At 39.1% G+C, this 25,513-nt stretch overlaps 1 protein-coding gene across 3 annotated transcripts in view; it reads right to left on the bottom strand.

Moving 5' to 3' along the window:
* The window catches only part of PLEKHA8 (pleckstrin homology domain containing A8), a 108,097-nt gene that overhangs the window by 65,713 nt on the left and 16,871 nt on the right, over window positions 1–25,513 (bottom strand). For all 3 annotated transcript variants that reach the window (XM_031013537.3, XM_004045246.5, XM_004045245.5), the window contains exons 3-12: window positions 24,428–24,583; window positions 22,840–22,964; window positions 21,413–21,571; window positions 20,327–20,367; window positions 17,902–18,059; window positions 15,911–16,067; window positions 15,434–15,519; window positions 9,955–10,013; window positions 8,870–9,000; window positions 8,149–8,219 (exon numbers count right to left, since the gene is read on the bottom strand). In XM_031013537.3, the coding sequence (XP_030869397.2) occupies window positions 8,149–8,219; window positions 8,870–9,000; window positions 9,955–10,013; window positions 15,434–15,519; window positions 15,911–16,067; window positions 17,902–18,059; window positions 20,327–20,367; window positions 21,413–21,571; window positions 22,840–22,964; window positions 24,428–24,583 (1,143 nt within the window). The remainder of the gene's footprint in view (window positions 1–8,148; window positions 8,220–8,869; window positions 9,001–9,954; window positions 10,014–15,433; window positions 15,520–15,910; window positions 16,068–17,901; window positions 18,060–20,326; window positions 20,368–21,412; window positions 21,572–22,839; window positions 22,965–24,427; window positions 24,584–25,513) is intronic.

Here is a 25,513-nt window from a genome sequence, read left to right as displayed (position 1 = left end):
TTGTTTAAAAGAGCTCTGGGCCAGGCACGGTGGTGGCTCACGCCTATAATCCCAGCACTTTGGGAGGCCGAGGCGGGTAGATCACAAGGTTGGGAGCTCAAGACCAGCCTGGACAAGATGGTGAAACCCTGTCTCTACTAAAAATATAAAAATTAGCCAGGTGTGGTGGTGGGTGCCTGTAATCCCAGCTACTCGGGAGACTGAGGCAGAGAATTGCTTGAACCCGGGAGGTGGAGGTTGCAGTGAGCCGAGATTGCGCCACTGCAGTCCGGCAGCCAGGGCGACATAGAAACTCTGTCTCAAAAAAAAAAAAAAGCTCTGGATTCGCTGCTATGCCAACCTCAGAGACCTTATACCTTTCCTATACATTGCCATTCAAGTTAACCGTTCAAAAAAGCCTAGAAACTCTTTTCCATGCCCTCTTCTAAAAGACAGCAAAAAGACAAGGAAGACAAAGGTGCTGTGAGTCCAAACAGCAAGGGGAGTCTGGCTTAAGGATGGGAGAGTGTTTGTACAGCAGCACATCTGTCTTCCCACTTGGCCCTAATAGACAAAGAAGCTGTTCCTTGTTATGCTTATACCTTGCCAGAGGACAGTTCCACCTGGCAAAATGTGGGCCACATGACCTAATGGGAGAAGGTGTGTCAAAAGAATTTGGGCTGGGTCTTGACTGAGATCACTGCTGCAATTTAAAACCAACAAATGAAATAAAAGTCATAAAAAAAAAAAACCACTTCCCAAAGTCCTTAGCTGACTTCTAGGCTGCAAATATCCCTGCCATGTGAGACTGATGGCATTAAAATAAGATGAAGTCTAAGCCTGACCTATTTTGGTTACCTAGAGAAGATTAGACAATGAAATACATTAATCTTCACTGTAATACCCATTCATTATCATCATGCATGTTCTATAATCTGGGAGTATTTTTGGCCTCTGAAAGACATAAATGATACCCTTCTCCCAGTTCTTTGAGATGTGTCAGTTCCCCAGAAACTGAGTCAAAATTTCTAAGTAGGAAGCCTTGACAATCACCTTGCCTAATTCTTTTCCTTTTAGAAATGAAGACATGGAAGACCCAGAAAGGTAGTGACTTTCCCAAGGTCACAAAGTTAAAGGCAATGAGACCTGGGGACACTCTTGTTGCATCACACCATTCTGTCAAAAAACTGGTGTTTACTCTGTAAACAATGTAATAAAAATGAAAAATATGCCTTTTCCAATCCTTTTCTGAAAGAATTGGCACCTGGTTATGGAAACAGCACAGCTCTCATTCATTTACTATTAGTAACTCAGAAACTTGCTATCAGGTATTTAGAGATTATGCCTAAAGCTTTTATAGTAACTGAGAGAACAACCCTTCCATTACTATTGGTGGACATCCATTCTGTCCAGGAACTTTGTATACAGGAAAGTGTTTTTCTACTGTAAACCTATAATTGGTAAAGTTATTTTGGCTTATAGAGAAGATGAGAGAAATGTCAATCTAAGTTTTAAGAGAAAGCCTGGGAAGTAGAGAACCAAAGCCAGAAAGGGCAGAATTACTCACTGGGCTGAGGAAATGACAATCATAGTTCTGCAAATGTGCTCAACTAGACAGTTCTGAGGCAAGAATTAGGAACCAGGAGATTTGAAAGCAGGTAGTCAAGTCTGGCAGGAGGCTGGTGGGAAACAGATAGGCACCGGGAAGTGTGCTTGCCCTAAGATCCTACGAATTCTAGAGAGAACGGTCCAGTAACTCACTTAGAATAGTAAGAACCTTCATCCTATAACTCATGTCTTTTTAAAGCATAGGTGGGCAAAAGAACAATGGACCAGAATATGGAGTCTAGAACAGATCTCTCTCTCTCTCTCAAAGCTGGTATTACATACAAGTGGGGAAAAGAATGGGTGATCCAATAAATGCTGCTAAGACAACTGGCTTTCTGATTGGAAATAATAAAATTATATCCCCACCTTACACCATTCACAAAAATAAATTCCAGGAAGATTAAAGACATAAATATGAAAGCAAACCTACAAAACTTTGAGAAGAAAATGTCAGAGAACATCTTTGTGACCTCAAGGGAGAGAGGGATTTCTTTAAGAAGTACAATCCATAAAGAAAGAATGACACGTCTGATTACATAAAAACTGAAACTTCTGTATACCAAAAGACACCATAGATAAAGAACAAACGCAAGCCACACTGACAGAAGACATTTTAACCCATAACTGAAAAAGATTAGACATTTTAACCCATCACTGAAAAAGATTAATATCCAGGAAATATAAAGAACTCCCAGGAGTTGATAAAGAAAACCTAAGAGAAAGGTGGTCAAATACATGAACAGGCAACTCACAGAGAAGGAAATCAAACTGCCAGTGAAGACAGGAAAAGCTACTCAACCTTACTTGTAATCTAAGAACAAAAACTTTGGCAATATTCTATCATTTTACAGCCATCAGGCACAAATTTAAAAGGCTGACAATGACAAGTGCTAAAAAGAATGTGGAGTATTGGGAACTCTCACTACTCTGCTGGTAATTATAGACTTTGGAGAGCAATTTGGCAATATCTAGTCATGTGGTTCAGCCATTCCAATTGTATTATGTACTACAGCAGCAGTTCCCAGTGTAGTCTCCAAATCAGCAGCCTCAGCATCACCTGGGAACTTGTTAGAAATGCAAAGTCTCAGCCTCACGTCAGGCCTACAGAGCAATCTGTGTTTCAAGGAGCCTTCCAGGTGAGGCTAATACAGGCTAGAGTTTGAGAACCACTGTTCTGGCAGCACAGCTTCTCAAACAGTAAGGCCCCATGAACTACCAGTCTGTAGACAGCCAGAGTCCCTGGACCAGTCCCTCTTAGCTATGAGAAGCCTCCTCCTTTTTCTGGTGTGCTGTCTGGACATAATTTTCCATATGATAGAGAACATGTGTGAAAGGAACGTGTACATTGTAGAACTGCTTTTAATGGTGAAAATCTGTAATCAACTGTGTCCATTAACAGTATATTAGTTTTTCTAAACCATGGTCTATTCATACAATGAAATGCTAAACAGCAAGGAAAATGAATGAGCGAGGACTACAAGCCACTTCAACAGTGGCTAAAGTCTGAAAATACTGAGTGAAGAAGGAAGAATGTGCACAATATGATACCTCATATGCAAGTTTAAAACATGTAGTCCAATATTAGATGCTGCTTATGGACACATAAATATATAGTAAAAGTATAAAAACATGTATTACATAATGAACTACGCAAATTCAGGATGACGATCTCTGGAAAACGATGGGAGTCACGGGATTAAGGAGTGACACATGGGCACTTAACTGTATTGAACTATTTTTTTCTATTAGGTCAAGTGGTAGATATTTGTTAAATGCCTGAATTATTTATAATTTTCTTTTTTGAGACAGAGTCTTGGTTTGTCACCCAGGCTGGAGTGCAATGGGGCAAACATGGCTCACTGCAGCCTCAACGTCCCTGGCGCAAGTGATCCTCCCACCTCAGGCCCCCAAGTAGCTAGTACTAGAACTAGTACTGGTACCACCACACATGGCTAATTTTTGAATGTTTTGAAGAGACGGGGCTTCGCCATGTTGCCCAGGCTGGTCTTGAACTTGTGAGCTCAAGTGATCTGCCTGCCTTGGCCTCCCAAAGCGCTTTGGCATGTATTTTTAAAAGCAGAGCTACTAGGAGAGTAACCTCTGAATTCTTTATAGTGACTAAGCTTAAGGCAAATTGACTTGTATGGACAATAACCAGTGGAAAGAGGTCAAACAAGCACCCAGAGATGCCCTTTGTTAATTTCAGGCACTGTTAAGACTAACGCTTGTGCTGCCAGCCAGTCCTGCCAGTGGAGGCATATGCTGCAAATGGTTCTGGAAAGAGTATTACAATTCACATTCCATAGTATTTTCAGAACGGCCAACTTATGATTTGATGTCAAATACCTGATTATGAGTTCTGACTTTATCTCTCTCACTTATCTCTCCTTATCTGTGAAAGCCTTTCATATTAAATACATGACTGAGCATCCTTTTAAAATTTTTTCTATTCTGTGCCAGAAAAGGATCTTGGTTGGGTTAACTTTTACTGACATTTATGGGATCATTCTGAGATGAGATATGTGGCAATATGTTATCCCACTGAGCACAGAGCATATAACATTTAATACAATGGTGCATGAAATGCCAGAGCAACTTTTCTTCCTTCCACTTGCAAGGATGCTTTCCAAAACCTCTTTTTGATGTGGAATATGCAATGGAGAGGGGGACTCAGCTCTAAAGCAGATTATTAAACATATCTGCCTTGTGAACCCAACTCCCTCCTGAAAATGACCTCTAAAGAATGTTAGGACACTAAGGGAACACAGGAGCTCTTAGCATGAAACCACCCAAAATGTTCCACTCTGATTATCATTATGGGGAAGCCAAGTGATGGCTCAAGTGCAAAAAGGGGCAGTGTAAAGTCTAAGGCCTCCTTCCAGATGCTGGAAGTATTCCAGGTCACAGAACTGCAGCAATACAATAACTAGAGATGCATTTTCCAGAAAGGTAACGGAGACAAGGCTTCTACTATATTATTTAGGACTTCTACATATAAATGTACTATTTCCAAGGCCATTAAGACCATACAAGTTTCATGAAGATTCACCTCAAACCTTACTTAAGCAGTATTTTTATTGGAAAGCTGTCTAATTATGATGAAAAGGAGGCAAAATAAACTGATGCTATAACTAATTTCAGCAGTTTTACTCCTGCTTATTAAGAATCTCTTAGATGCAGTCAAAATCACAAAATTATCAAGATGTAGACAAGTGACAGGTGAACCTCAAAGGCCTAAGTCTAGATGACTAGGTCTCAAACTTCAGCATGGATTAGAATCATCCGAATGACTTGTTAAAACACGGACTGCCAGGCCCCAGCCTCAGAGTGTCTGATTCAGCAGGTCTGGGGTGGAACCCCAGAAGGTCTGCATTTCTAATGAGTTTTCAGGTGATAAAGATGCTGCTGACCTTGGAACAGCTTGAGAACCACCGATGGAGATTTTGAGACCCTAGGGAAGGTATTTATCCTCTTTAAACCTCAGTTTATTCACTGGAGAGTATTTGGAAGATTAAATAAAATATTTATCAAAAACTTAGTGTAGTAGTTACACTGGGTGCTCTATAAGTGATAGCTGTTTTTAAATTCAACTTTAGAATTTAAAAAAGCCAACAAACTTGCCTATATATGGCATATAAATTGCACACACTCTCTTACCGACTCACTCACCCTCCCTCATTTCAAACAAGGTATCAGTTCTACTTACAAAGGCTGGGACTTCAAAATGAGAAAAAGAAACCATTATCCCAGAAGAAATATGCATCAAGGAGCCTACAGGTTCTGAGTAACTATTGTGTAAACATTTCTCAAAAAACCATTTACGCAGAGCTTGTTGCGTCTGTGTCTGTGGGAGGGGAGGGTGGGTTTAACAGGGGAACTTTGGAGGGAGGGCATGTTTAATCGGGGAACTTTATCTCCTCACACTGAGCAGCAGCAAGAAGTTAGGGATTTCCACAATCAAAGATAGGATTTAAATCATAAACACCTTCTTTGAAATAAGCCTGAACATCAGGACGAAAATGTCAAATTTACAGCCTCCCTTCTCTTTTCCATTGAAAATTGTGCCGAAGGAGAAGAGAGGGAAGAAAAAGCTGAGACAGGCTGTGATTATTGCAGTCACAAAGCAGCATTTGCCCTTCTAAGTCTCCTCTTTCTTCACAAAGTCAATACATCCCCTGGGCCCAGTCTCCAAATCAAGTACAACATTTGATGAGAAACCTTGAGGAGAAAAGGAGAGAGAAAAGTGGGCAGAATTGGGGTTGGGACTGGATAGAAATGGTATATCCTCAGTTTCCTTTCTATCTCTAGGGGGGTCAAAGCCCATAAGCAGCTGAGTTCCGTTCCACCCCAGCTCTTCCAGTGGGCTAAATGGGATCAGCATTGTCCTACTCCCCTTCCATAGACAGCCCTAACAAAGTAATAGCAGCATGAGACAAGCGGAGTCCACTGGGCACACAGTGCTAAACCCTGTATCTTCTGCATTTCCAACAGGTGGAGAAGTCTTTCTCTGCTAGCATGAAAATTCCATACTAATAAGTTAGTTTGAAGTGAAGTTTCTGGCTTGGCACCTAAGCTTTGTAAACTTTCCATTACTGATGTGGGACAAATAAGTCTTATTTTCTGGCAGGTTATTAACTTCATATATCATGATTATGATAATGATGACAAAACATCATTATCACAACAATAGATGCTAATCTTGACAACTGAGCATTGTTTTTTTGTTTGTTTGTTTGTTTTTGAGACAGGGTCTGGTCTCACTCGATTGCCCAGACTGGAGTACAGTGCCATGACCACAACTCACTGCAGCCTTGACCTCCTGGGTTCAAGCAATCTTCCCACCTCAGCCCCCTAAGTAGCTGGGACTACAGGCACGCAACACCATACTCAGCTAATTTTTGTATTATTTTTGTAGAGATGGAGTTTTGCCATGTTGCGTAGGCTGGTCTCAAACTCCTGAACTCAAGTGATCCTCCTGCCTCAGTCTCCCAAAGTACTAGGGTTACAGGCATGAGCCACCACACCCGGCCACACTGAGTGTTTTGTGTACCAAATACTTCTGTAATTTTTTCACATGCACATGCACCTACTTAATATTTACAACCACCTTGTTAGGGAAATAATATCACCATTCCCATTTTATAGATGAACAAAGTGAGGATCAGAGAGGTTAAATAACTTGCCTAAGGGCAGAGCACTAATAAGTGGCAGAATCCAGAGAGCCACTCCAGAGCTCCTGATCCTACACTCCACAAGCCACAAAGCTTGACAGATACTGGCTAGGGGGCATGAGTAGACATGCTGAATATACTTTTAGTACTTGAAATCAGGACACAGAGGGGAGAATATAACTGAGACCATCCTGAAATTCAGGGATGTATGGGGAATGTAAAAATGCAGGTGGCCCAGGAACGGTGGAAAAGACCCTTTGTAGGAGAAATGTGGACCTTCAAAGCAGGGGCCTCAAAGCCACTCTGCTTCAGACCTTATGCTGGTCTTAAGCAATATTTTAATCTTACAGTTCCCTAACCTGTAAAAATGGATTGAAATGAGGATTAAGTTTATGAAGTCTACATTCTTCACAAAGTGCTATAGAAATGTCAGCTCTCATTTTTATGGCAGATCAGCAGTTGCTAGATGGGGCAGACTCGGGAAATCATGTGGGGGCAGAATTCTTGAGGACTCATGGCCCAGAGAGAGGACTAACAGAAGGAGGTAGAACCGAACTGTGACACTGAAAAAAAGCCACAGAGAACACTAGCTCCCTCTCAAACCAGAAGCATCTAATTAGTTTATGTCACAGTTCATTTTTTTCTCCACACACGCCTCATGGCCCATGCTAGAAGAATTTCCTATAGATCAATGGTGAGAGTTCAGCCACTCCATTAGAAGCACTCTAAGGATGCTCCCAAATCTCAACATTTTCCAAAACTGGTCTAAATGGCTCTTTCCACACATCCATCCATCTACCTACCTGTCCAATGTTTATTAAGCACCTACAATGTTGCAGTCACTACTTTAAGGTGCTGGAGATATAAGATGATCTCCTCTGACCAAGCCCTTCATCCCATTTTGGCTTTATGACTAGAAACTGGGACGCACACAGCATTATATATTTGAGGAGTTACACGATGACGAAAACCTTTACTCTTACTCCAGAACAAATCCCTGGGATTCCCCCACGCCAACCCGCTGTTATGGTGTTCAAGCTTTTCTTTGTATACTGATTTTCAAAGACTATAATATATTTGAAGATTTAGGAAAACTAACTTCTTGATAATATTAGGTCTTCCTATTATGTTTAAGAGATGGCTTTCCACTTATTCAGCACGTCTTTAAAATATACTGATTTTTAGTAAGTTACATCTAGATTACCAGGTCATTTTCTCATAGGTACTTTTTAAACAAAGCATATAAGAAGCAATGAATAATAATGAAATAAGAAAAGAAACAAAATCAAATTCTGAAAAGCAGAAATATCCCCTATACCCTGTATCCTCCTCTAGGGGTCTCCATTCCACAGTCTATTGACTCATTCAACAAAACATAAAGAACACTTACTTAGGGCTGTCTGGATATCCTTTTCCCCATTTTTCACTTCTGTCAAAAATCCCTTCAAAAATTTGAGACCTCTAAAACAAAATAAAGGAAGAAATATTATTTTCAAAGTTCACTTATGTTGAGTGGGTATGAAGAAATGGCAGACATCAGCTTCCATTTCAGTAACATCTTAGGCACAGCAGTGAATAGGTCAAATCATATGGCAGTCCTTCCTGAACCTCTTCCCTTCACTTCCCTTTAGCTTGCTCTGGAGCCCATCTTTCATCTCATCTGATATACCTAAAGAAGTGGTTTTCAAAATGTGTCCCAGGACTAGTGGCTTTAGCATCACCTGGGAATTTGCTAGAAATGCAAATTCTGGGGCCCCACCCGAGTTACTGAATCAGAAACTGGTTCCGAGTCTAGTGTTTTTAACAAGTCCTCCAGATGATTCTGATGCCACTGAAGTTGGAGAGCCACTGATTTAAAGAGAAGCCAGTTGACTTTAATGCCTTTAAGATTCCTATCTTATATATACTTATTAACAATATTTATCACCATCAAAAGAGAGGCAAAAAAAAAAAATAAATAAGGTGGTATTATTCATTAGGCCTTCTAGAAAAGGCTACACAATTCAACTAGATCCTTCACTCAGAAGTAGTCTCCTTTGTGTAACAATTTTTTTTGCTGGTAATTTTTTTTGAGCTAGATTTTAACTGCTGTCCCACCCCAGCTGCCTCACCTCTTCAGCCACAAGAGGGCTTCAGTCGCTGAGTTCCTAACCTGGGCTACATCCGCCTCCACTTCATGCAGCACTATCTTCTGGAGAGTGGTAAACTCTTCTTTGTTGGTTATATACTTCTGATTTACTTTCTGGAGGGAAAGCAGGGGAACAACCTAAGTTTAAAATGCTGAAGTTATCAAGCAACTCAGTATAGTCTGGAGACTTGTAAGTTTGGCAAGCAGGCCTCTAAGAAAATAAATTAAGCTCCTATTACCTTCTTCCTTATGTTTTCATGATAGTATTTGTTTTGGAGAATTCTATGTAGCTTAAACTGGAATTAAATACTCTCAGGGTTTAAAGTTTTGTTCTTAAAGTTATTTTTTCTGCCTCAGAACCTCTCTCATGCTTGTCTTTGGCAGATACTTTTCACTCTGAATATAAAACTCAACAATCATTTGTTCTAATGAGACTACTTGCAACTGTTCCACCTAAATACAATAAAGAAAGGTATATCTACAAGAATTCCTAATAGTGCTTCCTCAAAGACTAGTCTCCAATGACAAAAAAGATTTTTACTGGGCACTGTATCCTCGAGAAGGTAACATTTAATCTGCATTTAAAAGGGGACCCATCCCTTATTTTACCTGGAAGAAAGAGGCTCAGAGAGATTTGGTGAGTTGTTGATGGTCCCACAACTACCACTGGAAATGGGCCTTTTGAGTCCCAGACCACTGACAGCTATTTTCACTATATAACCTATCTTTTAGAAAAATATAACTTATCACCATTTAAACCTAAAAAAGCACAGAATAGTGTGGACATTAGAGTGAAACCCTACTGATCCACACGGTGCACATGAAAAGGCAGTCCTGGTTTCATTTTAAAAATGAATCTTCTACTCCCCATAAAGCTTAACTCTAGCATATAATAAAGGCTTAGTAATTCCCTTACTGAGCATTCACAATGTGAGAAGAAAGATGCTTGCTCTCTTAAAGAACAGTGACACATTTTTCACTTTTTGATTTATTCTGGCCAAGCACAAAAATGTTGAAAACATTTTCCTTTATTTAAAAGTTTCCACAGAGACAAACCAGTATGCTCACCTTAATATTTCCAACAAGATCCATCTTAACAGGAGCAAACACTGTAGGGCCAAGTTTGTCTAGAAGAAAAGATTAAAAACATTTCTGAAAAAGCAATTTTTAAGTGGCAATATTTTTTATAATAAAGTAATAATAAATTTAGAAGATCCCCAACAACTTTAATTTTTGCTTCCAAATCATTTATCTAAACATAATCTTCAAAAGCTTCCAGGATACTATTACCATCTTTTTCTATTACACTACTCCAAGGTGAGTTATAATGAGGCCCTAAGTGACAGGTGAGATGAAGATAATCTTATAAGTTTAGGATTCATATAGTAATCCTTAGGGCTGCACTGTCCAATATAGTAGCCACTAGATATGTGGCTAGTTAGTACTTGCAGCGTGGCTAGTAGTAACCAAAATGTACTGGAAGTAAAATACGTACCAGATTAGGAAGACTGAGTATGAAAAAGAGATTGCAAAATATCTCATTAATGATTCTTTTGGTTTGTTTGTTTTTTTGAGATGGAGTCTCTCGCTCTGTCCCCAGGCTGGAGTGAAGTAGCATGATCTCGGCTCACTGCAACCTCCACCTCCCAGGTTCAAGCGATTCTCCTGCCTCAGCCTCCCGAGTAGCTGAGATTACAGATGCCCACCACCATGCCCAGCTAATTTTCGTATTTTCAGTAGAGACAGGCTTCACCATGTTGGCCAGGCTGGTCTTGAACTCCTAATCTCAAGTCATCTGCCCACCTCGGCCTCCCAAAGTGCTGGGATTACAGGCGTGAGCCACCATGCTCAGACTCATTAATGATTCTTTTTTTTGGGGGGACGGAGTCTCGCTCTGTCACCAGGCTAGAGTGCAGTGGCATGATCTCAGCTCACTGCAACCTCCGACTCCCTGGTTCAAGTGATTCTCCTGCCTCAGCCTCCCAGGTAGCTGGGATTACAGGCATGTGCCACCACGTTGGCCAAGATGGTCTCGATCTCCTGACTTTGTGACCCACTTGCCTCGGCCTCCCAAAGTGCTGGGATTACAGGCGTGAGCCACCACACCCCGCCCAATGATTCTTTTATATTTATTACATGTTAAGATATTTTAGATATTCTAGGTTTTAAAATACATTATTAAAATTAATTTGTGTTTACTATGTTAATGTGCCTACTGGAAAACTTAAAATTACATATGTGGTATGAATATTTCTGTTGGGCAAGAACAATGACTAAAAAATAAAACAAAGAGGTATAGCTAAAAAGCCAAAAGAGAAAAGATAGAGGAATTCTTAAAAAAAAAAAAATACTTGATTGATCTAAAAGAAAGGCAGGGACAAAGATAGATAGCTAAGAGGCCAAAAGAGGAAATAAAACAGAATACTAAAAAAAAATTGATTAACTGGCTAGAGATCAGGAAAGGAGTAAAAAGGGAACAAAGAACATACAGAGAAAAGCAGAAAATAAGTAGCAAGATGATAGAAACAAATACCAAGATAATGAATGAAATTCATCCAAACAATGTAATTCATTACATTAACAAATTACAGGAAAAAAATGACTTCAGCAAATATAGAAAAAGCCTTTTATAAAGTTAACTCACTCATGATTATAAAAACAACTCAGCATATAAACATAATTTGCATGTACATGCTATTAATAATTGGAAAATGAAATAAAACACTTTTTACAACAGCATAAAAAAAATTCTAAAACTTATTCCTAACAAAAGAATATGATAGCTATACACTAAAAACTAGATAGAACATTCTTCAGAGAAAATTAAAATGACTTAAGTAAATAGATACAGCATCCTCATGGATTGGAAGATTCAATGCTTTTGTTTTTGAGACAGGGTCTTGCCCTGTCAACTAGGATGGAGTGCAGTGGTGCAGCCACGGCTCACTGTAGCCTTGATATCCCAGGCTCGTGTGATTCTCCTGCATCAGCCTCCCAAGTAGCTGGGACTATAGGCTTGCGCCATCACACCTGGCTAATTTTTTCATAGAGACAGGGTCTTACTTTGTTGCCTAGGCCAGGATCAAACTCCCGGTTTCAAGCGATCCTCCTGCCTTGGCCTCCCAAAGTGCTGGGATTACAGTTATAAGCCAGTGAGCCCAGCCTTCGATGTTGTTTAAGATGTCAGCTTTCCCCTAATTGGTTTAGAGATATAATGTAATCTTAATCAAAATCCTAAAAGGCTTTTAAATAGGAATTGAACAGCTAAAATTTATCAAAAGGCCTAGAATTTCCATAACAATCTTGAAAAAGAAAAAACTGAAAGACTTACATTATCTGATTTCAAGCCTTATAATAATTAAGACACCATAAGATCATTGGAACAGAAAAGAGAGTCCAGAAACAGTCCCATATTATAAGCATTATAAGTTCAATTGGTTTTTGACAGAGCTGCCAAAGCAATGTAAAAAGGAAAACATATTTTGACCCCATGGTTCTTGAGCAACCAGTTACCACAAGGAAAAAAAAAAAAAATGAACCTCAACTCCCTACCTCACACCACACACAAAAAATAATTCCAGTGGTTCATAGGCACAAATGTAAAAGTTAGAAGAGTCTAGAAGAAAACAGAATATCTTCATGACCTTTGGGATAGGTAAAGATTTCTTAAGACACTAAAAGCACTAAGTATAAAAGAAAAAACTGGACTTCATGGAAATTTAAAACTTCTGAAAAGGCATCATTAAGAAAAGGAGGAGGAAAGCCATGCTCTGGGGGAAAATATTCACATGTCTACAATGGAATTTTAATTAATATAAAAAGAACTCTCCCAACTCAGTAATAAAAAGAAAAACAATTAATTTTAAAAATGGGTGAAAGATTTGAACAGACATTTCACAATGGAAGAGATAGGGATGGCCAATAATTATAAAAAAAAAAAGTGCTCAGTATCATTAGTCATCATGGAAATGCAAATTAAAGCCACAATGAAATACCACTAAAACATTCAGGAATGCCAAAAACAAAATATTGACACTACCAAATGCTGGTGAAGAAGTCAAACAACTAGAATACTCATACACTATGAACAACCGTGCAACCATTATAACTGTCTGGCAGTTTATTATAAAGTTAAACTATGAACCAGCAATTCCAGTCCTAGGTATTTACTCAAGAGAAATGAAAGCATAGGCCCATAGGCACAAAAATGTTTAGAGCAATTTCATTTATAATAGTCCCAAATTGGCCAAGAGCAGTGGCTCACTCCTGTAATCCCAGCACTTTGGGAGACCGAGGTGGGCAGATCACATGAGGTCAGGAGTTTGAGACCAGCCTGGCCAACATGGTGAAACCTTGTCTCTATTAAAAATACAAAAAAAACTGGCCAGGTATGGTGGCACAGGCCTGTAACCCCAGCTACTTGGGAGGCTGTGGCAGGAGAATCACTTGAACCTGGGAGGTGGAGGTTGCAGTGAGCCGAGATTGTGCCACTGCACACCAGCTTAGGTGACAGAGCAAGACTCTGTCTCAAGAAAAAAAAAAAAAAGAGTCCCAAACTACAAACTGCCCAAAGTCCATCCATAAGAGAGTGAATAAATAATTGTGGTATATTCATTTAATGGAATACTACTTAGCAATAAAAAGGAACGAACTACTGATCTAGAAAACAAGGATGGATCTCAAAAACATACTGTATGAGAAAAGCCAGAGGCAAAAAAGTATAATATTCCAGTTATATCAAGTTTTAGAATAGGCAGAACTAACCTATGGTGACAGAAATCAATAAAATGGTTATTTCAGGCTGAGTGACACAGGGAACATTCCAGGGTGATGAAAATATACTATTTCTTGATAAGGATATGGATTAGAGAGGTAGATGCATTTGTCAAAATTCACTGAATCATAGCAGTTAAGACCTACGCAAGTTATACCTCAATTTTTACAAAAGATGTATAGTTAAATGGGTCATAAAGCAAATTTCAACACATTAGCCATTCTTGGTATTACTGACTTTATACAAGTAAAAGTAAATTTGACCTAAATAAACTTTTTTATATATATAAATATATATTATATATAGTATATAAAATTATGTATTTGTTATAGATATAAATTACATATAATTTAAATGTTACATATAAATTTTCATAGATATATTTATCTATTAAAAATATATATAACATATATACATAACGTATATATACACATAATACATATATATACACTTTTTTTTTTTTTTTTTGAGACAGGCTGTCTGTCATCCAGGCTGGAGTGCAGTGGTGCAATCTCGGCTCACTGCAACCTCCATCTCCCAGGTTCAAGCGATTCTCCTGCCTCAGCCTCCTGAGTAACTGGGATTACAGGTGCGTGCCACCACACTCAGCTAATTTTTGTATTTTTAGTAGAGACGGGGTTTTACCATGTTGGCCAGGCTGGTCTCAAACTCCTCATCTCAGGTGATCCGCCCGCCTCAGCCTCCCAAAGTGCTGGGATTACAGGCGTGAGCCACTGCGCCCAGCCATAACATACATTTTATTTACATATATATGTATGTTATATATATGTGTTATATGTATTATATATATGTTATATATATAGAGAGAGAGAGAGAATATATCTTTAAAAATCTTTGAAAATATGTCTTGCAGGCCGGGCGTGGTGGCTCACACCTGTAATCCCAGCACTTTTGGAGGCCAAGGCAGGCGGATCACGAGGTCAGGAGATCGAGACTATCCTGGCAAACACAGTGAAACCCTGTCTCTACTAAAAATACAAAAAAATTAGCTGGGTGTGGTGGCAGGCACCTGTAGTCCCAGCTACTCGGGAGGCTGAGGCAGGAGAACGGCATGAACCTGGGGGGCGGAGCTTGCAGTGAGCGGAGATCCCGCCACTGCACTGCAGCCTGGGTGACAAAGCAAGACTCCGTCTCAAAAAAAAAAAAAAGAAAATATGTTTTGGTTGGGTATGGTGGCTCACATTTTGGGAGGGAAGGATCACTCGAGCCCAGGTGTTCCAGACCAGTATGGGCAACATGACGAAACCCATGTCCACAAAAAATACAAAAATTAGCCAGGCATGCACATATAGTCCAGCTACCAAGAAGGCTGAGGTGGAAGGATTGCTTGAGCCTGGGAGGTGAAGTTTGCAGTGAACAGAGATCATGCCACTGCACTCCAGCCTGGGCAACAAAGCAAGAGCCTGTCTCAAAAAAAGTTTTAACTGGTAAAACACATTTTTTCACAGTGCCAATATATTTGAAGGTCTATTCCTCAAATACTTTTTTTACTTTTATGTATGGTTTCTAGAAAGATCCCCCTTTTAAATTACACTATTTTGAGGTCAATATTTAATCATTATTAGAAATGAAATGGGAATATGCAACAATGCTTAAGGTCACACAGTTTTAACTGTATGTGTCTGGTGATTTGAACAAATAGCCAAGGGTCATCTCACTGTACACACAGTTTGGGATATTTCTCCTGCAAAATAACTACAGTGAGGCAGATTCTAGACATGAATAAATGTAAGACAACTGCAAGAATCTTACCTAATACTGGAACCACAGCATAACATGATGCCAAGAATGCTTCTGTGGGAATGCCACTGTCTTCCAGAAGTTCAATGTCACTAAAGCTACATAATTTGGTGATATGGAGGAGAAAAGATTGAAAATACAGTATCAGCACTCTGCAATTCAGAGGTAAGTCACAGAAACAGCTGCCTCTCTGTAGGGCAAATCGTTTGACCTGATATGCCCCAGTGACTGTTTTTCTAATATGGTCTCATAAAATAAATTTCCAAAGATAATCCACCAAAGCAAGCTAACATTTGTTCACAGAGCACACTTCACAATCAATTCCTTCTTATTCATTGGTAAGAAAGAGTAAACAGTAAAGCAGGTACTTGGTATACCACATTCTCTATTCTCCTAGAATATGCCATCACCTGAAAGGAACACCATGACTGATTTTCCAGAATGGAAGTTAGTATCCAAGCATCAGTGATATTAAAGAGTCTAGAATACCTTGTGTTCATGGTACTAAAGAAAGTTGGGATAACTTCTTTGCCTTCCTCCCAGAGGCATTCCGGAGAGCAACTTGAGTCTGATCCAGACTGAGTCAAGTTATTGTCATGATTTTTCAGGTTTTCCATTCCATCTTCCTTCCTTATTTCACCTTGGACTGCAAAGTAGAAAATATCTATTACTAACCTATTATATATTTATTATAAAAATACATATTGATTGTTGAAAATTTCTAAAACACAGAAAAATACATAGAAATAAAAATTCATGAAACACTGTTCACATATACATAAACATACATCTACACACACAAAACTTGAAGTATGTGTAGATTTGAATCCTGCTTGCTTTCACTAAACAATGTATCATGAATATTTTCATTATCATTCAACCCTTCAAAAACATGATTTTAATGACCATGTTATATTGTATCATACCCATGAGGGGCACTTAGGTAGCTTCCAAAATTTTACAATTATAAATACAATCACTACTCATTATTAGCACATTCTATATGTATTTGTGAATTTGTCTACTTGCTAAAATTTATTTTGTAACCCCAAAATCAATACATGCGGCACTTTTGCAGACATTTGTGGACATGTGCAAAGTGGTGAAAACTTTGTTGCCGGACACACATATTCCTAGCTGAGGTAGAGCAATGTGATGTTCTGCCTTCTTGTTTCAGCTCTCATAGTATAGACAAATGTCCTTACTTAGTGCCACATTTTATGCATGTTTGTGCATTTTGTTGTTTTTGCTGTTTAAAAGGGCTCCCAAGTATAGTACCATCTAGCGTTCCTACCTACAAAAAGGCTGTGATGTGCCTTATGGAAAAAAGATGTGTGTTAGATAAGCTTCATTCAAGCATGAGTAATAGTGCTGTTCACCATGAGTTCAATGTTAATGAATCAACAATACATATTAAAGTGTCTTTAAATGAAAACACACATAAAACAAGGTTATGTATTGATTAGTAGACAAAAATTTTGTGACCAAAGGCTTGCAGGAACCTAACCTTGTATTTCCCCCAGGAGCAAGGGTTTAGCATTTGCTAATTTAGTGCTCATGGTGACTCAATAACACCTAACTACTGCAAATAATGAGAACTGACTATAATGCCACAAAGAACATCCCTATCAATAGGTCTTTCTCCTTAAATCTAACTATTCACTGAAGAACAATTCCTAGAAGCAAAATTATAGGAGCAAATAAATGACTGCACTGTTTTGACAGATATTTTCTTCTGTCTTTATTATTTACCCAAGAGATAAGGCTCCAATGATGTGTGGATTGTCTCTCTCAGATTAACAGCTAAGAAAACACAGCTCCTTCCCTCAACTCCCACACTGCTCCCCGATTCATCGAGAAAAAATAAGGTCTCTTATTTCAAGGTAGATGAGAAGGAAATTTTAATTTCATTTTCAAATTATTAAGTACTTATAACACAATTAAAAGCTCTAATATAGTTGTCTTTGATCTAAAGTAGATTTCAGTGATTAGTGCCAAGGGATTAGCATATTTGAACTACAGACCTATTACCTGAAATGTGAGACTTTGGCTTGATAAACAAAGACTGCGTAGAAACCTCATGGTGACTGGTGAATTCTGACATCCTCAGGCCCAACAGAAACCGGGAGGATGAAAAACTGAACTGCTGTAATTTTACACACTGTTAAGTATAACATCATAATCTAAGTTCAAAGGACTTTTAAGATACAGGGTTGAAGGCCCTCTGCTCACTGCAGCCCATGAACACAGCCAAGAACACTGAGCAGGAATCTTCCTCTTCACTCTGCCTTCTCAACACCAGGTCAGATTGGATGAAAGAAAGTTGTTCAGTCATATGACTTATCTTACCCAGCCAATATCCTCCTTAGCAGACACTACTACACGGTCTTGAGGTTAATCCCTATCATGGATATTCATCAAATTCCCAAATTTTCTATCATCTAAAATTGGTTTGTTTCAGACTTTACTTTTGTTTTTACCTGTTATATTATCAACTGTATTTTCCTCACTTGATATGCTGCAGTCTATCTCTGCAGATTTCAAATATAAGGAATTCTTATTTTTCATTAGGATTTCTTCCTCACCATTTATTTCCATATTTAAAGATCCATTTTCACAAGTGCTCAACTCCATTTGCCTGCAAATTTTTTAAAAGGAAAAAAAGCCAGAAGGTCGTTATTTGGTCTTTTTTTTTTTTTTTGAAACAGGGTCTCCACTCTGTCACCTAGGCTGCAGTACAGTGGCACAATCGCAGCTCACTGCAAATCTTCTGGGCTCAATCAATCCTCCTACTTGAGCCCAGCACTCCACCCTGAGTAGCTCGGACTACAGGTGCCTGCCACCATGCCCGGCTAATTTCTAATTTTTTGTAGAGATGGGGTGTCACTATGTTGCCCAGGTTGGTCTTGACCACCTGGCCTCAGGCAATCCTCCCACCTCAGCGTTCTAAAGTGCTGGGATTACAGGCATGAGCCACCTCGCCAAGCTTGGTCATAAATTGACTGCCCAGGTAAATGTTATCCTTTCAACATCCACTGAAAGAATTGTTAAATCAAGCCAAACCTCCCAGTCTTCCCAGTCTTCTGCCTCCAAGGCCTGTGATGGGAGCAGTCCAGCCTCAAGGCTGCAATTTAGAAATCAAAGAGCCATTAATGGCTTTCCCAGCACCTCAGCAGTCCCAATCTTCCTGCTCCCCAGCAGCATCAGGAAATAGTCATTGACAGCTCTTTGGTTTTCAGTCAGTTTTCTCCGGGTGCCACTTTGCACACTTTACTTTCCTCAACTTCTCCCTGGGGGGCTTCTTCTCTCTCTCTACACCACTGGCCATTTCTCTGTGTTTGCCCGACCAGTAACTGTCTATTTATTTATTTATTTATTTATTTATTTATTTATTTATTTATTTATTTATTTTGAGATGGAGTCTCGCTCTGTCGCCCAGGCTGGAGTGCAATGGTGTGATCTTGGCTCACTGCAACCTCTGCCTTCCGGGTTCAAGTGATCCTCCTGCCTCAGCCTCCTGAGTAGCTGGGATTACAGGCACCCGCAACCACGCCCAGTTAATTTTTGCATTTTTAGTAGAGACAGGTTTCACCAGGTTGGCCAGGCTGGTCTTGAACGCCTGACCTCAGGTGATCCACCCGTCTCGGCCTCCCAAAGTGCTGGGATTATAGGCGTGAGCCACCATGCCCAGCCAGGGAGAGTACTCCTTATAAAGTATGTCTGAGAGAAAAAACCCAGGAGGACCACATCACATCCTGAGGGAAATGTCAGCACATTAGGGTAACAGAAAAAGCCAATTAACATGCAAGTAGAACAGGTAATTCTATTGGTTAAAGGAACAATCATAATATCTTATCATTATGATTAGGTGATTACACCTAGCCTAATTAGAACAAAAATATTTTCTTCTAATAAAAATACGAAGGAAGGGTCCAAGCTACATGGTAACTACAGGAAAAGTATTTGCTATTTTCTTAAAAAAAAAAAACCATATTTCAACCTAGTAATTCAAAATGTAGGAGCATATAGAGGCAAAGACCTCAACAACAACAAAAAACCTACAAATATGCTCCTAGTAAGAATATTTAGAACAGGAGAAAACTGGAAATACTAAATTGGGAACAATCCTTGTAATAAAGAAGTAAGCAATAGTATATAAAGAGATGAACTATTAAATAATTTGAGGCCGGGCACAGTGGCTCAGGCCTGTAATACCAATACTTGGGGAGACCAAGGCGGGTGAATTGCTTGAGCTCAGGAGTTCAAGACCAGCCTGGGCAACATGGTGAAACCCTATCTCTACAAAAAATACAAAAATTAGCCAGGCATGGTGGCATGCACCTATAGTCCCAGCTACTTGGGACGCTGAGGTAGGAGGAATGCTTGGGCCCACGATGTTGAGGCTACAGTAATTTAGCCCACTTTCATGGGTTAAATCATCTTAAAATTGAAGGAGCATTTAGGGAATATAAATAGTTTAGATTTTGATAGGTTATTTTTCAACCTGCAACGCTACCTAAGATTTTTATTTTTAAACACAACAAAATAGCACTACTATCATTTCTAGATAAAAGCACACTTAAAACAATGCTCAGAGAGAAGCTTCCTCTACAAGAGAAGTTTCTACCTTCAGTACACCCTAGAGAGATTAAAAGTTACTAGATGTGATGGGTGAGATCCATCTTAGGGAAAATGCCAACATCTTCCCTATTAGTGCTAAATACAAGGTCTGCTCTGGGTTGATTCAGGCTCACTCAAAAGAGGAAAGTCAGATATTGTTTACTTCCATATTATTTCAAATCCTGAGAAAAACCATTACAAGATCAAAGTATCTTTTTTTAAACAAGGAATAAGAATATCCTTATTTTTTTTTAATTTTTAGCAAGAAGAAAAAAGCTACTGTACCTTTCCAATGAATTATGAATTGGTATAATAGGATGTTTCATCTTTAAAAGAAGCAAAGAAAGGAAAGTTCACATGTTAAACTTTGAACAGAGCATATTTATGATCTTATTACATACAAAATGGTAAATATGACCATATGACCATAAAATACACTAGCCCCACTAAACAAAAACAATTTTAGGTCTTCCCAAAAGAGAGTCATGGATTCCAACTAGTCCTTCTTATTTATACAAATATATTCCTTACGAATACATTTCTAAGGAAAAGGAAGATGATCTTTTGACAGACCTAATTATCACAGTCAAACTCAGTGATTAGATTTCTTTGTAATTTCAGTTATGCTCATTAAACATTAATAAGCAGCAAACTATGACACAAGTATTATATCAAATACTAGAGGTATAAAGGTAGACACTATGGGGTTCCTGCCCTAAAAATCATTTCAGTACAAAACAAGGAATATAAATAAAATAGGAATATGTATAAGAGAGGCTTTTAGACCAATCTAGTGATTCAGGGAAGAAGAGACTAAGTCTTTGAGGATGTGTATGAGCTAATCCAGGAAAGAGAGGTGAAGAGCATTCCTGGCACTGGAAAACGGCACAAAGGTGTGGAAGGAATTATTAACACAAGCAATGAATATGTTCAAGCTAGGTAATGACAGGGAAAGAGCTGGTAATGTGGAAAGGGGTTAAGAAGTTTTGACTTTAACCTACAGGCAATGAGGGAGCCACTGGAAACGCTTAGTGGTTCAATTTATACTGCATTAATAGAAATATGGTTGACTGGAAGGGTCAGGCTGAAAGCAACTATTAACAGTTAGAAGACTATCACAACTTTAGGCAAGACTCACTGACAAGGGGTTGGAAAGAGGCTACATTAGAAACATGTTTAGGTGGTAAAATTGCCACAAATAACTGACTGGATATGGGGTGCTGAGGACAGATATAAGAAAAGGACATAGAGCAAAGTCCATTAAAAAACTGTCTTTATAAGTCACTAAAGGGTAATAGAGAACATAACTCACTATAAACTTTGAAACTTTTCATGACTCCTTGTTGCAGCCAAACTGAGCTGGACTTTTACCTTGCTGGACTTGAGCATGGCCAGCTGAGGTGATCCTGGTGGAGTGCGGTAGAGCAGCTCAGAGGTGAAGGCTGCATTTGCGATCTGCATGCATTCTTCCAAGGTCTTCAGAAAAGTATTACAGGTTGATTTCAGCAAAGTTCCCACATCAATTCCCTCCTACGAAACAACCAGAGTGGAAGACTCCTTTACCTTGCCAAAAAAGAAAAAGCCCAATTGTGGAATGTCCTTAGAGGTTGTCCACAAAATAATAATAATGTATCCACCTGCTGAAATATGTACATCAGTTATAAAAGAAAAGCCCAATTTATCTATTAATCAAGTAACTATCAGCACTATTTGACTTTCACCTACAAGCAATGAGGGAGCTGCTGAAAGCCTTAGGTAGTAAAGTGGTTCAATTTACATTGTATTAGTTGTAACTCCCTCAGTCATGACAACCAAAAGTATCTCTCCTTGAGAATCACTGCTCTAGACTATAAACTTCCTAAGAGCAGGATTGAAATGCTTTTTTGGTATCCTTCATCTTCCCTCCCCCTCCCCTCACAGTCTATCTCATACATATTAGGCAGCTGCTGAATGAGTAAGAGCACCCAAAAGGAAGTGAATGCAAGTGGGTTAAATCATCTTTTTTAGAAAAACTCGAAACACATGTACTACCAGTAGCATAGTGTTTTTCTACTACCTAAGAAAATAAATGAAAATCTTTCATTATAATCTGCAGTTGCACTGTCAGATCGAAACTTCTTTGAAAGCAGAGCAGAGACTCTGGTTAATGTGAGCCATTCTATACATAGCTTAACACCAGAGAAATCTTTTAATATATGTTTTAAAATAAATGAATAATGACTGTATTAATAAATGCTAAAAATCACAATCCTTGCTGACAATGAAGAGAAAAAAAGCTGTGTCTCCATCTTTGAAAGCACTAGTCTATTCCAAAGCACAGATACGATGGTAAAACAAAATACTGTTAGTCTCATAGATGCACATCAATGAAAGACAATAAGTTGGCATCTTAATAGCCATAGCTATAGAAATGGCTCTGCAAGACTGTAATTAACAAAACAATATAAACTGGAGAGAAACATATTTTAGTATGACAGTACTAAAGTTAAAGGTTCCAAATATTATCAATTAATTAATCCCTAATTTATTCCAGGAAGGAAAGCTATACACACGCATATGATGAAATGTACTATTGCTTCTCTTTAATTTTGTTACTTTTTTCCTCTATAAAATAGTAAATTCCAAGATAGTCAAAAAATTAGGTGAGAGTAAACACCACCTGTAAGCAGCGTCTGGTGCTTTTTAGGTGTATTAGTAATGTTAATAAAATAATATTTTACCTCAGAATTGGATATACTGGTAGTCACTTCTTTTATATTATTCATGTATAATAATAATATTAATAAATAATATTTTACCTCAGAATTGGACACACCAGTTGTGGTCACTTCTTTTGTTTTATCTACTTGCTGAACAAGGAGGTCACAGTAGAGTCTTAGTTCTGACATTTTGGTTTTCAAGTTTTCAGTGTTTTCAGCAAACTCTAAATGACAAAATGATGATAATGCAGTAACCAGAACAAACAACTGATTTACTAGTTAGGATACTAAGCAGAAGAGGAATCCTTACTAGTTAGGATACCACACAGAACATATGCCCAAAGTCCAATCTTTAAAGTATGGGTTGCAAATGTGACAGGTGAAGACATAATAACAAGAAAAACCAGAAAAACTAGATCTCCAGTCTTTCAAAGTAGTATACATTATTTATTAAGCCAATATACTGAATAATCAACAGTATACAAAGAAGGAGACAATATAGTCTGACCCACTCCTGTCAGAACTGGGAGCAGAGCTAAGGGGTTCAGAGTTTCGGCCTCAGTTCTGCCAGAGAGTTTTTCTTATCTATAAAATGGGGTCATAGCTGTTTACTTACTAATGCAGTGCTCTACTCTTACCTGGGAAAAACATTCTGTAGTGTCCAATTACCACTAAGAACACCGTTCATAATTTTCAGCTGAGGACTGGTTTGGTATGCTGCCTTGTCAAGGCTAATGGCACCCAGCCATTATTATTAGCAATGTTCTCCAGTCACCCTGGCATCGAGGGCTCAGCTACAATTATTATCACTTTTCTGTTTCCTTCTTCAAGAAAAAAAAACTGCACATTACCATCTGCTCTGAGTCAAAGCCAATAGCTTCTAGAATTTATTACCAATTTAGCATTAAAAGAAGAGGCCAATTTATGAATCTACGTGAAGAGTTAAGCACAACTGCCACACCTGTCATGAGAGATGTTCCCTGGAACACTTTTTCCCATTTCACCCCACCCTAGCTCATCTCTTCAGGGTACATTTAAGGCCATGGGGCAGGGAAGGTAGCAACTAGGACCCAGGCAGTAAGCCCTGGTATTCTTGCCCCAGTCCAAAGAGAAAGCTGGGCCACAGTTCTCTGGAGAACTTAACAATGTCCAGTGAATGAGCATTAAGCAACAGGAACCTGACAATTAAGCATCCATCCCACCCCAGGAAAAAAGGGAGGAGCAGGGTGTTGCTACAGAAAACACCCTGATCCAAGGCTTATCTGGCTCAACTACTCTTCACCAAAGGTCAAGTTTGGCCACAGACTGGATACTCCACCATTTTATCATCACTAACTCTCATGGTAATCCTCCTAAGGTAGGATCTATTACCTCTTTTTAAAAGATGAAGAAACTAAGAGTAAGAAAGGTTAAGTGACCGATGCCAAGGTTATACAGTCAATAAACTGCAAAGCCATCATGTGTACCCAGCTGTGTTTGGCTCCAAAGCCTGCATTCTTTGCACTATGCTATGCCAAGAAAGAAGAGTTAGACATGGACCCTGGTTTAAATTATACTAAGATACATAGCATTTGCATAACACAAAAAGCTGGCTAGGTGGTCAGAAGCAAGATAACAAATAAGGGAAATCAGAGATGCCGGTGGGTGATTCCCAAGGTTTCCACAGCAAAGGACAATCAGTACTTGCCTTTCTCCTTCTGTGTCCTACTGTCAGTCAGGCAAGCCTTGGCTGATCCCAGGGCCACCAGCCACCGCTGTCTTTCAGCCACACTTCTGGCCTTCAGGTAGAAATACTGTTCCCCAGGGATTATCAGGTCCATGCGTGTATTATCTACAGAATGAACTGGGAGCAAGACAGAGGGAGATCAGAGACTCACAAGAGCCCTGTCTGGGTAGCCTCCACCCCACCCAACTTCTTGAGCTTAACTGATGGCAGTCATTGAAGGCTTCTTCCCAAAGAGGATGCCAGTCATTACCTCTCCTAATTCACACAAAGTTCTGTTTACTTATCTCACCTTAGACGTCTCTGTTAATCAAGAGGGAAAACCTTGCAACTGCCTCCAAGGCATCACAAAAACTTCAGCCCAAACAAGAATCACCAATTTAACTTTTCAGTTAAACTGATCTCTTATCAGAATAGAGAAGGAATCTCTCTTTCAGTGGGTGTGTGTGTTAAGTAGGCTGCTCTGAGGCCAAGAAACAAGGGTATGTTTTTTATCTCCTTCGATTTATTGGGAAACCATCAAAAATACAATCTTTTCCATCTTCTACTTCCCTTGAAAAGTCAGACCAAAAGTGTGAGAATTTTCTCAGAGGCCTTTAGGAGAAGAAACAAGCAAACCAAAGTCTTTCACCCACATCCACGACCTAAATTCCCATTTAATCTGTTTTTCTTCTGAGCCACACCTTCTCAGCATGTCTCAAGACAAAAACAAGAAGTAAAGACTATTTGAAAGTCTGTTAAGTTTTTGCTTGTTTTGTTTTGGTGGAGGGTGTGTGTGTGTGTCCATCCTGATTTAAACACAAAAGTGTTTGATGCTGCAGTAAAGACTTTAAGTTTTGCTAACAGCCACTGGTCCCAAGTGAGCAGGTCACTAAGGAATGAGTGCTAGTCGAGTAGTGAAACACGTTGCTCTCATTTATTTTGACCACCTCTTAGCCAATCTCCTTATAAAAGCTGGCTACAGTTTTGGGTTGTATTTGCAAGGCTTTCTTTTGACACATAACACTATGTCCCTTGGTCTGTATTATGGGAGCAGCAGAGAAAGGTATG

The sequence above is a fragment of the Gorilla gorilla genome, chromosome 6 (assembly GCF_029281585.2).
Source record: "Gorilla gorilla gorilla isolate KB3781 chromosome 6, NHGRI_mGorGor1-v2.1_pri, whole genome shotgun sequence".
Taxonomy (NCBI): Eukaryota; Metazoa; Chordata; class Mammalia; order Primates; family Hominidae; genus Gorilla; species Gorilla gorilla.
This window is presented reverse-complemented; position numbering and strand designations above follow the sequence as displayed.